Genomic DNA, 17,151 nt, shown 5'->3' on the forward strand with positions numbered 1-17,151 from the left:
GGAGCTCTGCTCAGCCACAAGCCAGGCTGATGGCTGCCAGTACAGCGGTGGTGGTGGGAGCCTCTCCTGCCTCCTCAGCAGCGCTAAGGATGTCCGACTGAAGCTTAGGCCTGCTCCCCTCTGGCAAGTGGACATCCTCCGAGGGCTGCCAGGCTGCCAGAGGGATGTCTGATTGCCAGCTTAGGCCCAATCCCCCGGGGAGCAGGCTTAAGCCAGCAGGTGGTCATCCCCCGAGGGGTCCCAGACTACGAGAGGGCACAGGCCAGGCTGAGGGACCCCCTACCCCCGAGTGCACAAATTTTTGTGCACCGGGCCTCTAGTAAATATAATAAATATAATATGGGTGTGAGTGGGCACTGTAAATCATAAAGTGCTTCATAATGTGAAAAAAGAGGCTGGGTTCCTTAAGACACAGGCCAGGGAGATGGACACATACAGTTAGGAGACCAGTAACGTCCATCTCCATTCATCCCACAATACACACTGGACACCAACCACTTGGAGATATTGGAGCCCTTGGGAAGGAGAAATACTTCTAATTTGCACAGACCAAGATCTAGGTCAGTGATGGCGAACCTATGACACGCGTGTCAGAGGTGACAGGCGGACTCATTTTTTTGGTTGATTTTTCTTTGTTAAATGGCATTTAAATATATAAAATAAATATCAAAAATATAAATCTTTGTTTTACTATGGTTGCAAATATCAAAAAATTTCTATATATGACACGGCACCAGCGTTAAGTTAGGGTTTTTCAAAATGCTGACACGCCGAGCTCAAAAGGTTCGCCGTCACTGATCTAGGTGCTTCCTAATTTCCAACAGGGCAGGGACTCTAGTTACCCACTTGCTAAGCTCAGAGAAGTGAAGCATCTTGGCCAAGGTCCCACTTGCTTCTTGGGGTGGTGGCTGAGAAACCGACTCAGGACACCTTGACAATCAAGTTTTCCTCCTTCCTCTTCTCCCTGTGCACTAACACATCTGCCAGCAACTGGAAGGGGAGGAAGGGAGACAGAACCGGGTAAATGCCTCCGAGGTAAAAGGAAGGGCAAGCAGGCAGGGAGAAGGCAGCCCCACTCTTCCTCCCAATCCAGCCTGCTCCAACAACCCAACCAGTCCACTGCAACACAGCCTCCCAACCTTCTCCCACACACTATCTCCTGGCTCCACTGTGATCAGCTAAAACTGCACCATCCAATATAGCAGCCAGCAGCCACCTGTGGCTATTTAAATTTCAATTCATTAAAATTAAATACAGATGCTAATTATCTTAAAATGGGGTTAAGTACTGATAAACCCATCATAAATTGAAAACATCATAAATTGAAATGTATTTAAAACACCTGAACTACTGCCCTGGCTGGTGTGACTCAGTTGGTTGGGTGTCATCCCATGCACCAAAAAGTTGCCAGATCAATTGCAGGTCAGAGCACATGCCTGGGCTGCAGGCTCCATCCCCTGGTATGGGGCATGCAGGAAGCAGCCAACTGATGTTTTGCTCTCACATCGATATTTCTCTCTCTCCCTCTCCCTTCCTCTCAATAAACTATTTTAAAAAGTAGAAATAGAAAAAACATATTTAATAAAATAAAATAAAAACCTAACCTACTGAACATCACAGCCTACCTTAAATGTTCTCAGAACACTTACATTAACCTATAGCTGGGCATTATCTTGAGTTCCATCTCAAGAGTTAACTGCCATCCAAAGGACCTAAACAGACACTTTTTCAAAGAGGACATACAGATGGCCAAGAGGCATATGAAACAATGCTCAAAGTCACTGATCATCAGAGAGATGCAAATTAAAATGACAATGAGTTATCACTTCACACCTGTCAGCATGGATACCATCAACAAATGCCAAGTGCTAGCAAGGATGTAGAGAAAAGGGATCCGTAGAATACTGCTGGTGGGAATGCAGACTGGTGTAGCCATTATGGAAAGCAGTATGGCGTTTCCTCAAAAAATCAAATATGGAACTGCCCTTTGACCCAGTGATTCCACTTCTAGGAATATATCCTGAGAAACCCAAAGCACCAATCAGAGAGAACGTATGTACCCCTAATGTTCAGAGCAGCACAATTTACAATAGCTAAGATCTGAAAACAGCACAAGTGCCCATCAGTAGATAAGTGGATAAAAAAGCTGTGGTAGCCCTAGACGATTTGGCTCAGTGGATGGAGCGTCGGCCTGCAGACTGAAGGGTCCTAGGTTCGATTCCGGTCGGGGGCATGTACCTTGATTGTGGGCACATCCCCAGTAGGAGGTGTGCAGGAGGCAGCTGATCAATGTTTCTCTCTCATCGATGTTTCTAACTCTCTATCCCTCTCCCTTCCTCTCTGTAAAAAAACCTAACTCTTCATGAAAATGCTTTTTATGTGTATGTAAATTACTACTCTTGAAACAGCAGTCACAACCAAGTGCCTTTGTCACTTTTCATTACCCTGTGTAATCGAAAGTTTGAATTGAAATACATAAAATACCAGTCAGAGAAAGACAAGTATCACAGGATTTCACTCATATGTGGAATCTAAAGAACAAAATAAATTGATGAACAAAAAGATCCAGAGACAGAAATATGGAATAGACTGATCAATCTCAGAGGGAAGGAAAGGGTGGGTGGTTGGGAAGAGATTAACCAAAGAATTTAAATGCATATATGCATAACCCATAGACACAGACAATAGGGTGGTGAAGGCCTGGGGTGGGCTAGAAGGGGTTAATGGGAGGGAAAAGGGCATATATGTAATACTCTCAACAATAAAGATTTAATTTTTTAAATATATTTTATTGATTTTTTTTAGAGAGAGAGGAAGGGAGAGGGAAAGAGAGAAACATCAATGAGAGGGAAACATCATTGATCAGCTGCCTCCTGCCCGCCCTGCACAGGGGATCAAGCCCACAACCTGGGCATGTGACCTGACTGGGAATTGAACCAGTGGCCTCTTGGTTCCTGGCTTGATGCTCAACTGCTGAGCTATACCAGCTGGGCAAGATTTAATTTAAAAAAAAAAAAAAAAGAGAGAGTTTTTCTTCACCAGAAGCAGGAGACATAGATGGGCCTTTTGTAGACATCATGGGATGTGAAAACACAAAAAACAATATCCAAAATATGTTGGCCACACAGTACACTGTGGTTGTCTGCCCTCGTGATCCTGTGGCTGGCTGAGAGCTATAGCCGCTGCCTCTGCCCAGCAAAACCACATATTGCTAGTCCAGGAAAATATCAAAATTCAAAGTAAGGTTTACAATAAATGTGTTTCATCTTCCCCCATTGTAAAATCGAAAAATTGTAAATCAAACCATCGTAAGTTAGGAACTATCTGAAAGTGAACATTTCAGTTCCTCAGTGGCACACCCACGCTGTGAGTGCTCAGGTGGCTACTGGACTGGATAGCCCAGACACAGAACACTTCCATCTTCACAAGAGGCTCTACAGGACAGCCCTGGCCTAAAACCTTCTTTGACTAAATGCTACCACTCCTTCCCTCCATTCCAAAAAAAAGTATTTTTTAATTTTAGAAAGAACAAGTAAGAGAAATAAAAGTGGGGAAGAAAAACCAAGACTCCAAAAATATATACATTTTTAAATATACATACATAAAAAGTAGGACTTTGTAAGACCTTCTCTTCCTTCCCTCCACCCATCCCCAAAACATGAAAGAGGGGAGTCAACCGGGAAGGGCCAAAGGGAGACTGAACCAGAAGGAAGCTGATTTAATCAGTCAAACGAATGACCTTTCCCAGCTCCTGCCGCAGTTCTGCCCACATCCCGCCCCCTGGCCCAGCCAATGGGCTCCTGGGACTGACAGCAGCTACAGAGGATCTGATTGCTAAAAAAAAAAAAAAAAAAAAGCCACAAAGACCAACCTAAAGGCAGGAGACTGCCCTACCCCCATCAGGCTCTAGCAACCCTTACCTTCCTAACACCCCGCCCCTCCTTGCTGGCCCATCCTCTGCACCCTCCTCCCGTTTGTCCCGCATAGAGTTTCTTCCCAGAGTGTCTAGCTTCCCTTCCTTCTAGATTGGAGGGTCGGAGGGCCCAACCCCACAGGATCCTGACAGATCTCCCTCCAGGGCCCATCAATCCAGGCCCTCCAAAAACCACCTTTCTCCTCCCTCCCTTCCCTACAGCCTCACTTTCAAAAGCGGCCAGCATTCCTACTGCCCACATCGTATACCAGTTCTTGGCATTCTATATATTTAATTTCACAACCACCCCGTGAGGTGCCACTGTTGGCATTTTACAGAGGGGATTAGGTCCAGGGAGCATCAAGCCCTGGCCCAAGACACACGGCTGGAAAGTGGCAGATGAGGGATAGGCTCGAGCTTCATAACCTTCTAACCAGCGGTTCTCAACCTGTGGGTCGCGACCCCTTTGGCGGTCGAACGACCCTTTCACAGGGGTCGCCGAAGACCATCCTGCATATCAGATATTTACATTACGATTCATAACAGTAGTAACATTACAGTTATGAAGTAGCAACGAAAATAATTTTATGGTTGGGTCACAACATGAGGAACTGTATTTAAAGGGCCAGAAGGTTGAGAACCACTGCTACCTCTTCCTGTGAGATTTTAGTTCATAGCTCAGTGCAGCCCACGGGGACTTCCAATAAGACCTGTTTCTAAGAAATGTGGGCCAAGTGCCTCTGAGGACCCCTTTCCCCCTCCTCTCTAATTCAACACGTATTCACGGGTCATCTCCTCCAGCCTGACCACAACAGACAAGGTCCTTGTCCTGGCATTTGATGAGGGGGACACGGGACCAAACTACTTTCTATGCAACTCATTTTAAAATCAGAATTGTGGCAAAAGAGGAAAGAAGTACAGGGCCCTATTTTAAAAAGCCCGTGACTGGAGACCTGATCTCTTTCTCCTCTTGAAGGGGAGGGGTCCTTACGGAGAAGTCCTTCCTCCTCATAAGGCAGTTTCACTCCCCAAGCCCTGAGGCAAAGGTCTCGCTCCAAGCGGCCCTCCAAGCGGCCACCCCCTTCCCTGGGGATGGGTGGCAACGACAGAGGAACCCCCTCACTCTTTCCAAGTTATCCCTCTTGTGACAGCCCTTCCTTCACTCCCTGCAGGACCCGCATTCTGAAGACAGCACTGACATTCCTATTCCCCCTGGGGAAAACGCCCTGGTGCCTCAGGTACTCACAGATACAGCCAGCCCCCGAGTGCCCAGCCGCCGCAGGAGCTGCAGGCTGGCCCGGCCCAAGCCTCTACTTGGTCCCCAGACCCTCGCCGCACCGGCCGCCAACGCCATCTTGACTAACAACCTGTTGGTGACCCGCCCCTCTCCTCCGCGATAGTGGGGGCTGCCCCTTTATGAGCCTGACTGAAATGCCAACACCACCCTGCAAATAAAGCACCTGCTACTAGTCCTGACGTTTCTATAATACATATATGAGTGGATAAAACTAACTAGTTTCCCCCAAAAATTACTCTGGTCGCCTCATCGTAATTGTTTTTATAACAGGCAAAGAAGAGGGCAACCTGGCCAGAGCCTCGCGGTTTTAAGGCCCGGGGCCTCGGGTAGGACTAGCCCTGGCCAAGGACCGCCCCCTCTTTTCCATTGTCCAATGGCTTCTCTGAAATTTCCAGGCGGGAGTGGGCGGGATCAAATTGTTAGTAAACGGGAAGACACGTGCGGGCCCAGGGTTCTGGCGCCGCGAGATTGGCGCGTGCGCACTGGGGACGCAGCCTGCACGCCGGCGCGCGCTTGGATGCGGAAGCTACTACACTCGTGGTGTTGACGGAGGGAGCGGGCCATGCAGTCTGAGGCCAAGATCCACACTGAGCATGGAACGGATTCCAGTCCTCAGGGTCCCGGCTGCAGCCTCCGGCACTTTGCTTGCGAACAGAACCTGCTGTCCCGGCCGGATGGCTCTGCCTCGTTCCTGCAAGGTGAGAACAATCCAACTTGATACTGCCCGGGCCACGTTCATCCAGGTCGTAGTTGTTTTAGGAAATGGCTGTGGTGTATCTTGCAAAGGAGTGCCCACCTCCTCTGATACTAGCCGGTAAATGTCCCTCCTGGACTCGTGCAGAACTTCTTGCCCAGGTGAATACCACTAGATACTCTAGGGTACCTTCCTCTCCCCTCCTCCTCCCTCTTCCCTCCTCCTCCCCCTCCACCTCCACCTCTCCCGAAGATATCGGAGAGAGGAGCAGACCTCCCCACAAGCATGAATACTCCAGAAAAGGGAAAAGTCTCATCAGAGTAAATAACCCCTTGATTAGATCCCTTCTCCGCCTCCCACACACATACCCTGGGTCCATACATCCCACACTGAGGCAAACCTGCCTATTTGTATAAATCCCCTGTAGACTGGCAGATCACCATTACCGGCCTAGTTACTCCAGCCATAGCAGACCTTTCACCCAAGTACATACTTTTCAGATTGAGGGTGAGGTCCACACCCTGGGTTGAAAAAGATTTTCCACACCCCTACCCCACCAATTGGGTAAATATCCTTCTGACTGGGATACACTTCTCTCCATATGAATAAATATTCCACAGATTGGGGTAGATCTCACCATTCCCTTCCTCTAGCTAAATACCTTTCAGACTCCCTGACCCAGGTAAATACTCCTCTGCAGGTAGGCCTAATGATCACCCCATAGATGCTTTAGTGCCTTCCCTACAGCACTACCTTCTACTCAGTTACAAACCAGCTCTCATTCATTGAAGAGGTACGTATTTGTACTAAGTACTCTTCTAGGCACTGAGAATATAGCAATACTTTTTTTTAAATCCCTGACCTAGCCCTGGCTGGTGTGGCTCAGTTGGTTGGGTGTCATCCTGTGCACTGAGGGCTTGCTGGTTCGATTCCCGCTCAAGGCACATGCCCTGGTTTTAGGCTCCATCCCCAAGGGGGGTGTGCAGGAGGCAGCAGAGCAATGTTCCACTCTTGCATCGATGTTTCTCTCGCTCTCCACCTCTACCTTCCTCTCTCTCAAAAAAAAACAAAACAATAAAAAATATATTTTTTAAATTAGTGAAGAATCTTAAAAAAAAAAAATCCCTGCCTGGCCAGTGCTGTTCAGTGGTTGAACGTTGAACCATGAACCAAGAGATCGCTGGTTAGAATTTTGGTCAGGGCATACATATGCCCAGGTTGCAGGCTCTATCCCCAATAGGCTATGTGCAGGTGGCAGCCAATTGGTGATATTTCTCTCATTGATGTTTCTGTCTATCCCTCTCCCTTCCTCTATAAATAAATAAATAAACCCCTGACCTAATGGAGTTTACACTCTAATAAAGAAGATAGACAGTAAATAAGTAAAATGCTATGGAGAAAAATACAGTAGGGAGGGAGGATAGGGTGTGCCAGAGAGGGTTGCAATTTTATTTTTAAATCCTCACTCAAGGATATGTTTTGTGTGTTCCTTTTTTCTTCTTCTTTTTTTCATTGATTCTAGAGAGAGAGAATGAAACATCGATGTGAGAAACATCAATTGGTTGCTTCCCATGCATGCCCCGACCGGGCATAGAACTTGCAACCTGGGTATGTGCCCTGTCCGGGAATTGAATCCACAATCCTTCAGTGCACAGGACGATGCTCTAACCACTGAGAACACCGGCCAGGGCAAGGGTTACGATCTTAAATAGGTCAGGAAAGGCCTCAATGAGATGGCAACATTTGAATAAAGACCTAAAGGTAAGGTAACAACCCTGAAACTATCAGGAGGGAAAGTATACCAAACATGGGAACAGCAGGTGCAAAGGCCCTACGGCAGAACTTGGTATGCTTGAGGAAGTCGGGAGACCAGTATGGCTGCAGCAGTGAGAAGAGGTTTTGGAGAGCGGTAAGGAGGCTTGCACATCATATAAGGCCTAGTAAATGAGATGAGAGCCATTGGAAGTTTTGCTCAGAAGAGTGACCTCATCGGAATATATTTCAACAAAGTCTCTGGCTTCAGTGTTGCCTGTAGAGGGTATGGGGGAAATGGGGAGATGATGATGGCTCAGACTAGAGTGGAAGCAATGGAAGTGGTAAAACTCTGGATGTATTTTGAAGGTAAAACTGACACAATTTGCAGATGGTTTGGTTTTGGAGTTCGAAAGGAAAGGGACAACACTAAGTTTTTTACCCAGATCAGCTGTGCTGGGGAGAGATGAGGTATTCAGTTGGAATATGAAGTTTGTGTTGCCTGGGAGATATCACAATGTCAAGGTGGACTGGGCAGTTGGACATACAAATCTGGAATTCAGAAGTGAGACCCATTACGGACATACAATTTGCAATCCTCTGGCTATAGATAGTATTTTGAGCTCTTGATTAAGTGAAATCACCAGCAAACTGAGGATAGATGGGAAAGAAAAGAGGTCCCAGGACTGAGCCCTGAGTCTTCTCACTGTGAGGAGCTAGCAGAAAGACACTGAGAAGGAGCCAGTAAGGGAAGCGGAAAACCGAGAGAGGGCAGTGACCCGGAGCCCAGAGAACGTGTTTGAGATGTAAGGGCCAACCCGCTGCCTCAGTCCCACTGACAGGTTGCATCCTGTGAGGATGGAACGGACCTGTGGGTTGACAATTTGGATGTATGCGAAGCACTTAACAGTGTGGGCACTGTCAGGAGCTGCTCCCGTGAAGTAGTGGGGTCAAGGAGGAAAAGGAGACAGTGAATTGAGACAGCTCTTTGGGAGTTTGTCTTTAAGAGGATCAGATCTATGGGGCAGGAGTTGAAGCTGGATGTGGGTAGAGAATTGCTCCAGAGAACTGTTGGAGCCGTGTCCTGGAGAAGGTGAGAGGGGAGGGACCCCTGTACCACAGACAGCTCATCTGGAGTAACAGGAATGAAGACCCCAGCATGGATCGAATTCTCTTAGGTAACTTCCCCCCTTGGGGCAAATTCTCCTAGAACACAGAGAAGCCCTCGGTAGTGCAGCAGTTCCTCCTCCCAACCCCAGGAAAAACAGCCCCAACTGGAAACTGTCTCAGGCCCGCCCATAGGCTTAGCTCTCCTGCTAAATCCAGATGCCTCAGATGTCTTAGAACTTAGCAACACTGGTAAGGGTAGCCTCTTCCGTGTTCTAAAACCCCAGAGCCGCGGGACCCAGGCACAAGGGGAGTCCTTGAAGACCCTTGAACGTGTGCTCCAGGTGCTTCTGGCCTCAGAACCTGTGGCCAGCTTAAAATGCAGAGCCTGAAGCCACCCACACCTGCTAAGGCTGCCTTCCACACTTTTCACTAAGTGCTGCGGGGTGCTGACTGCAGACCAGTGTTTGAAAGCACTGCTTGAGCTCGTTTCCTCACACCGCAGTCGCAGGCTCCCCCTTCCTCCCCACACATCGGAATGGCCTGTGCAGCTCTGGCATCTGTGTCTTTAAAGCTTCAGGGTGATTTTAATGCGCAGTCAGGGCTGAGAAGCACTGCATTCGTTTTCGCTGGAATCAAGTAGAAAAATATCAGCATATCAAAGCAGTAATAGTCAGGTGTTTTGTGAGGCCTTCATTCCATTTACACACACACACAGGTCTGTGGGCGTTTTGAATCCCGCTGTAAAATGTACTTCTTGGGAGCTGTGGTCAGAAGAGTTTGGAAGCCGCTGCTGTGGTCCAGTCTCTCCATTTTGCAGATGGTATAACTGAGGTCCAGAGAAGTGATCAAAATCAGCCAAGGGAGCAGAGCCAGGAGGAGGCGGACAGGAAGAACTACAAGCCAGGCATTTGGTTTCCCAGGTCTTGCTTCTCTTCTCTGGTCCATACCCACTCTGGGAAATTAAGCAGCAGCCAGGACCCACACCCAGAGATTTATCCCTTTCTTAGGTTTCCTGACTGCTGCAGAGTTTGGGGACAAGAGTCTGGGTGAGGGAGGAGACCGGGGCTGGGTGAAGCTTTGAGAGAAGTCGAGACCAGTTGCAGTAAGAAGGAAGGTTAGCCCGGCCGGTGTAGCTCAGTGGTTGAGCATCGACCTATGACCCAGGAGGTCACAGTTCGATTCCCGGTCAGGGCACATGCCCGGGTTACGGCTCGATCCCCAGTGTGGGGTGTGCAGGAGGCACCCCCACACCTCCATCACCATCATGCTGCAGGTCATCATTGATATTTTTCTCTCTCTCTCTCTCCCTCTCCCTTCCTCTCTGAAATCAATAAAAATATATTTTTAAAAAAGGAAGGTGCTGCCCTGACCGGTTTGGCTCAGTGAATAGAGTGTCGGCCTGCGGACTCAGGGGTCCCAGGTTCGATTCCGGTCAAGGGCATGTACCTTGGTTGCGGGCACATCCCCAGTGGGGAGTGTGCAGGAGGCAGCTGATCGATGTTTCTCTCTCATCGATGTTTCTGACTCTCTATCCCTCTCCCTTCCTCTCTGTAAAAAATCAATAAAATATATTTTTAAAAAAAAAAAAGGAAGGTGCTAAGAACTTCCTATTAAAGTTAATAATATTATCTAAAGCCTGTTGCATACTCAGCACGTGCCAGGCGGTGTCATGGATTATCTCGTCCTCGCAATGCTGTGAGGGAGGTACTGTTAATGTCCCCATTTTACAGGTGAGGAAGTGGAGGGAGGGAATGAAGCGAGTGCTCAAAGAATCACTGCCAACAAATGGTGGACCAGGGTGATGGGGGTGGGGGGACCCTGGCCACCCGGCTCAGCACCCACACTGTTAAGTGCTTTGCAGTGGGCCCGAGGCAGGGCACGTGTGGGTGAGGCCTCCATGCTCTCTCCCTAGGGGATACCTCCGTCCTGGCAGGCGTGTACGGGCCAGCTGAGGTGAAGGTCAGCAAAGAGATCTTCAACAAGGCCACACTGGAAGTGATCCTGAGGCCGAAGATCGGGCTGCCTGGTAATTGGTCTCCAGATGTCCATTCTGTTGGGACCTCCCGCCCAGCTCCTCCCTCACTGCTGTCCCCAGTCTCTACTGTCCCCTCGTTTCCCCTCAGCTGTTTCTGTCTCTTTCTCCAACTCTGCCTCTGAGTCTCTGTGTCTGTGCTTCTGTTACTTCTCTCTTTGCCTCTCTCTGTTTCTCTGAGTCTTCCCTTCCTCTCCTTCCTGGCTCCATCTCCCCTTCTTTCCATTAACTTGTTTTTCTGCCCTCTAACTCCCGTCTCCCTCACTTCTGTGGACTGAGCCCACTGGGATAGGCCTGGGCAGTAGCATGGGACATGGGAACTCTGGGGTTTTCCTCCCCCAGGAGGCTCCCTTGCTAGATGCTGGAGGTGGCAGGGGTGGGGTGGGTAGCAGCCAGGCCCTGCCTCCTGCCCACTCAGAATCCATGTCATCCATGCAGGGTCCTGCACCAACCCAGGCTGAGACTGCAGGTCCTTTCCAGAGGCCTGGGTAGGGCATATGGAGAAAGGGAAGAGCCTGACCCCTCCCCACCCCTGACTTCCCCAGGTGTAGCAGAGAAGAGCCGGGAGCGGCTGATCAGGAACACGTGTGAAGCGGTGGTGCTGGGGGCGCTGCACCCCCGCACCTCCATCACCATCGTGCTGCAGGTCATCAGCGATGCTGGCTCTGTATCCTTTCTCCCAAGCTGCCTCCTCCAGGAAGTTCTCCAGAATCTCCCTAATCACCTCCCTTGCTGATGGACAAGAGCTCCAAGCACTTGATAGGCACCAACTTGTTGAAAAAGATTAGCAAACAGCTTGATTGCTTACTGTATGTCAAGCACTATTCTGGGTGCTTTACACATGTTAACCCATTTAATCTGAACAGCACAGTCAACTCACATAACTAGTAATTGGCAGAGCCAGGACTTGAACCCACGTCATCTGGTTCCACAGCCCAAGGCCCCTGGCAGGTGGAATTCTTACGTTCCTGTTTCTGGTGAGGAAACTAGGCCCAGAGAGGGGAAGTCACTTGTCCAAGGTCACACAGCTGAAGACAGCAGAGACAAAACTCACGCTCACTCCTGACTCCAAAGCCTGTGCCATTGACCTGCACTCTGATCCTGAGCTTATGCTTGAGACTCAGTGCTGGGAGAGCCCTGAGCAAGCAGAGTAGTTGGGCCAACAGCTCATCTTTGAAAGATCCCTATGGCTTGGGCAACAGGTTGAGGCTGGGGACCAGAAACAGGTATTTCATAGACAGGAGGAAGGAAGAGCTGTTGTAGCCCCACTTCACAGAGGGGGAAACCGAAGCTCAGAGGGAGGTAATAGAGAGTCAGTGTCAGAAGTGGGATGGATGGGTTCTAAAGCTGGGCCCTTACCTGGGGAGCAAACAGGTGGGGCCAGCTGTCTGGCTCAGTCCTGTACTTGCCTCCCACCTCGCCACAGCCACACCCCTCCCCTAGATGGTGGGCTCCCTGCGGGCAGCAGTAATGACTCCTCCCTCCATGTCCCTGCCAGTCTGTCATGGTGGCGGCCGCCTGCCAGATTCCCAGGCTCCAGGTCTGGCTCTGCCAATACCTCCCATGCAATCTGGAAGGTTTCTCCCCCTCTCTGCACTCAGTTTCCCTACAGGTGCTTGGCACATGCCATTACATAACTGGTGAATATCATGATCCCTGATTGAGGCTCAGAGAGAGTAAGTCACTTGCTCAAGGTCACAAAGTCAGTTCTGGAACCCAAGGAACCACTTGGAACTCTGCCAAACTGCCTTCCTGTGACCAGTTAGTGATGCAGCCACAGCACTGGCTGGGGGTGGAGGCGAGGACACACTCTGCTGGCCAGACCTGCAGTAGAAACTCTTAACCACTCCCTGTGGCACTCAGCTCATGGCCTGTTGCCTGAACGCCACCTGCATGGCATTGGTCGACGCAGGTGTGCCCATGCAAGCCCTCTTCTGTGGGGTCACCTGTGCCCTGGACTCTGATGGGACTCTCGTGCTGGACCCCACAGCCAAGCAAGAAAAGGTAGGTATGAAGGCCAGGGTGGTGAAGGGCTGTCATGGTGGCGGCTGGCTGGCTGCCTACCATTGTCCTGGGCTCCAGGCCTCACTGCCAGGAGAGGGCTTCTCTAGACCATGCTTCTCTACAGCAGTTGGCTACCAGCTCAGTCCCAACTAGCAAGGTCTGCTTTGCTCATCAGGGAAGTGCAAGAAACCCAACTCAAACTGCTTGAGCAAAAAGGGAATTTATTGACATTCGATGCCAAACTCAGAACAGAGATTGAGCCAGAGCCAGGGCCTCAAACGCCATCAGGATTTCCTTCCTTTGTTAGACTGCTCTTTTCTGCATATCAGATCCATTCTCTGGCCAGCATCGCTCCTGAGGCTGCAACTGGCCCCTTAAGCTCTGTGCTTACATCTTAAGAGGCTCAGAAGCAGAGGAGGAGGGAGCGTTCCTCATCGGCTCAAGTTCACGGTGCCCCAGGGCTGTGGTTACTTTGAGTTATTTGCCCAGTCACATCCAGTCAGGGAAGCAGAAACCACCTGGAGGATTTCCCACGGAGAGTTTAATGCAGGGAACTGGTTACAACAGTGTTGGAAGAGCTGAAGGAGCAAAAAGGAAGAAGGAAGGTCACCCAGAGATCAGGAGCCTGTAGCCAATTTGCACTTAAGCCAGCGGTTCTCAACCTGTGGGTCGCGACCCCTTTGGCGGTCGAACGACCCTTTCACAGGGGTCTCCTAAGACCATCCTGCATATCAGATATTTACATTACGATTCATAACAGTAGCAACATTACAGTTATGAAGTAGCAACGAAAGTAATTTTATGGTTGGGTCACAACATGAGGAACTGTATTTAAAGGGCCAGAAGGTTGAGAACCACTGACTTAAGCTGTTAAAGGCATCACTGCAGCCAGTTCTAGGTGCACAGACATCCTGGCTTTGCACTGGCCACAGAAGTCCAGAACCTGTCGCACCCCCATGACTGTGGCAGCTGCCACTACCACAGCACCTGCCACTATCAGTAAGGACCCGGATGCTGTCCCTCCTGCCAGTCTCCCAGCAGAGAAGCTAGGAGACGCTGGTAAATGACGTGCGCTGTGACCACCCTACAGGCAGGGATACTGCTTGGAAGCCTGTCAGGACCATGTGGATGGAAGCAGGTGTAGATCCAGAGGAAAGGCAGGAAGCCAGGAGGGATAGTATATAGACAGACAGCCACACTCCATGCAAGAGCACCTGCCTGCAGGGAAGGCGAGTCTCTTCTTGGGATCTGCTGAGAGTGTGTCTGAGGGGAGATCCAGGTCCCTCACCCTCTTCCCTCATCCCTAGGAGGCCCGGGCAGTCCTGACCTTTGCACTCGACAGTGTGGACCAGAAGCTGCTCATGTCCACCACCAAGGGGCTCTACTCCAATGCTGAGGTACCAGCATGCAGATGCGGGTGAACCCTAGGGCCCCCCCCCCATGTGTTGTCCCAACTCTGCCCTACACTCAGGGGTTCAAGGAAAACCCCCTCCTTGCATTCCTTCTGTAAATAGAGTTTGTAAACTTTGTAGCCACAGAAACCTCTGAGAATTTTAAAGGGGAAACCCAATTAATGAGATGGGAAAAGAGGAGAAGAGCTCAGGTTGAAATCAGGAGGTGGGGGTACCTGAAGGCCCCCACCAGCTTCCAGTTCAGAGCAGTGCCCCCCTCCCCCATCCCAGGTCTGAAGAGTTTGGAAACCGTTGGGCCAAATGGTCTCCAAAAGCGTTTCCAATCTGGACTCCTGAGAATCTAGGGATTTGTGGCAATACAGATTTGGGGTCTCAGATTCCATGGCTCTCAGCATTATTCAGTGTCACGGGGCCTGTGGCTCTAAAATTCTCGGATCTCCCCAGATCCATGAGCTGAGCTCTAAGTTTCCAGAGCTACGGTCTCTTCCAGCTGTCAGAATGCCTGATCCCGTTGATGTGAGGCCTTGAAGCTGCCAGAAGCTGGTCCCTGAACCCCTCACTTTCTCTTTTTTCCTTCACTTCCCCTCTAAAAGGTCCTACAGTAGAGAAGGAGATGCACTTGGAATAATCCCCTCCCCGCCTGCCTCACCTGGGAGTGGGGGTGGGGGAGGGTGGCCAGGTGAAGGGGGAAGCGGTAGGTTTGTGGACCCTAGAAATTAGATGGGCCAGCCAGGCCATGTAGGTGCAGGGATGCCCCCCACGTCCCCCGTACTGACCAGTCTCTCCCCACCCAGCTCCAGCAGTGCCTGGCTGCAGCCCAAGCTGCCTCACAACACGTCTTCCGCTTCTATCGGGAATCACTGCAGAGGCGTTACTCCAAGAACTGAGGCAAGCTGGGGCAAAGTGCCCCACCCGCTGCCACCACCCACTACCTCAAGCACAAAATAAACCAGCAGCCCAGCCTTGCCTCTCCGTCCTTGTGTGCCTGGGGAGCTTGTGGGCCTGTAGCTGCAGGGCCCCTGACCTGGCCACCTGAGGAGAGCACTTACCTGCAGCCCCCCACGGTTGGGGGTTGGGGAACACGGACACCCCCACTGGGAAAACAGTACTAGGATTGCACATTTATTGAACGAATTCATTTAGTCTAACATATCTATTGAGCGAGCACCCACTTCTCAATAGTGAACAAGACCCAGCAGTGAAGGAGAAACCCAGGTTCGAGGAGTACTGGGGTGATGGGCAAATAAAAAGTCAGATGATGGTAAATGATGTGACCAAACAAAAAAGCAGGGAAGAGGGGTTGGGGGTATGCAAATTTAATACATCAGTCAGGGACACCTTCATAGAGGGGCTAGCTGAGGGAAGCCAGGCAGCAGGCTCATAGACATGGGGACAAGCCCCAGAAAGAGACCCATGGAAGTGGAGGACCAGCAAGGCTGCTAGTGTGGCTGGAGCTGGGCACATGAGGACAGGAGAAGGAAAAATGGTCGGAAAGAACATGGGCTTGGAGAGGGTCTGTCTCTGAGCCCAATAACCCAGTGAGGTGGGGCTGTTATAAAGTCCACATTTTAAGATGAAGAAAAGCTCAGAAGCCAGTTTGCTGCCAGCAATGGAGCATGGGTCCCACTCAGCCCCGCCCCAGGCCCTAGATGTTCACACAAACCCAGGGAGGCCAGCACACTCAACTGTGGTTCCCCATCCGCACAGCAATATGACAGGTCTGTTGGTTTTCAGGGCTGGTAGCACCCCCTAGGGGGCATTTGGAAATACACGGGGACATTTTTAGTTGCCATTTGCTCCCCCATCTTTATTTAGTGGGCAGGAACCAAGAATATGTGAGCATCAATCAAGGAAAAACTCCCACAAGTGGGCCACCTGGTTGCCAGGTCCCGTTGGCTACCTATGTTTGGGGGTTCGTGATGGGCCCTGTGCTGCAGGCTTCACATGTTTGAACTAGCTCGCAGTTCCCACAGCTGCCCCTTTGGGCAGTGCCATGTTCATCCTGGAAAGGGAGGAAATGCATAAATATGTCTAGCTTGCAATTGTGCTCCATGAAATGCTCAGCAGGATGCCAAGTGGGGAAGTGCTCTAGGAAGAGCCACTGGGATGGCAGTAAGCGGAGTGAGAAAACCGAATTGTCACTCATTGCTTGGTAATATTAAGCCCCATTTAGTGAGCATGTCAGCCCTTCTGGCAGGTAGAACTCCATTCTACCTACCAGAAGCCAGCACTTTGATATTACCTTAAGTAATGCTACATTCTCTCCCCACCCACACCCCCAATGTCAGGCCGTGTGATTCAACTGGGGCTGCCTCTGCGTGGGCCCCTGGGAAAGGGACCTCTGGAGTCCTCTGAGTTACCACAGCCATTTTTCTCCTCCAGAAGGGGGAGCCTGCGCGGAATGGAGCCATCAGAACATTCATTTCATTTGAGTCCTGAATCCTGCTCTACCTTATCTTCCGTGTGTGTGTGTGTGTGTGTGTGTGTGTGTGTGTCTGTCGTGTGTAAGGGTGTAAGGTGATCTGAGTTGATTTTCTGCCACATGCTGAAAGAGCCCAAGAGGAGACTGCCTTTTACATGTGTAACCCATTTCCCAGGAGGGGAAAATTAGTCCCATTTTGCAGATGACAAAAAGTGAGGCTCAAAGAGAAGTCACTCGGGCCAAGGTCACACACCTAACGTGTGGAGGAGTAAGTCCTTGGCACCCGGTTCTAATTCTCTGCTGGTCACCCTCAGTTGTAAAGAGAACATTCTGCAACTTGGAAACCCTCCACCCCTCAGATTCCTCCTCCAGCTCTGAGGTGCCTGGGAGCACCCTGAGGACAGCCTGTCAGGTGCTCCCAGCCCCACCCCACCCCACCCCCGCCACGCACACACACAGACTGATACAGGTTTGACTACAAGAGCATCTGGTGTTTAATCCCACACTGCAGTGGA

At 50.4% G+C, this 17,151-nt stretch overlaps 2 protein-coding genes across 3 annotated transcripts in view; one reads left to right on the forward strand and one right to left on the reverse strand.

Annotated features, from left to right (window-relative positions):
• BCKDHA (branched chain keto acid dehydrogenase E1, alpha polypeptide) overlaps positions 1 to 5,303 on the reverse strand; it is a 21,166-nt gene extending 15,863 nt beyond the window's left edge. Inside the window, exon 1 of the mRNA XM_005868763.2 lies at positions 5,160 to 5,303. Within this exon, the coding sequence (XP_005868825.1) occupies positions 5,160 to 5,267 (108 nt within the window). The 5' untranslated portion in view covers positions 5,268 to 5,303. The remainder of the gene's footprint in view (positions 1 to 5,159) is intronic.
• Positions 5,304 to 5,675: 372 nt separating this feature from the next.
• EXOSC5 (exosome component 5) lies at positions 5,676 to 15,181 on the forward strand. 2 transcript variants are annotated; one of them, XM_005868764.2, is made up of 6 exons: positions 5,683 to 5,908; positions 10,679 to 10,792; positions 11,344 to 11,465; positions 12,662 to 12,802; positions 14,110 to 14,199; positions 15,009 to 15,181. In XM_005868764.2, the coding sequence occupies exons 1-6, from the start codon at positions 5,773 to 5,775 to the stop codon at positions 15,099 to 15,101; spliced, it is 696 nt and encodes a 231-aa protein (XP_005868826.1). In that variant the 5' UTR covers positions 5,683 to 5,772; the 3' UTR covers positions 15,102 to 15,181. The 2 variants fall into 2 exon arrangements, with proteins under 2 accessions (XP_014397191.1, XP_005868826.1); XM_014541705.1 differs by lacking the exon at positions 14,110 to 14,199 and having other exon boundaries at positions 5,676 to 5,908.
• Positions 15,182 to 17,151: the final 1,970 nt, after the last annotated feature.

Source organism: Myotis brandtii, unplaced genomic scaffold (genome assembly GCF_000412655.1).
Source record: "Myotis brandtii unplaced genomic scaffold, ASM41265v1 scaffold277, whole genome shotgun sequence".
Lineage (NCBI taxonomy): Eukaryota > Metazoa > Chordata > Mammalia > Chiroptera > Vespertilionidae > Myotis > Myotis brandtii.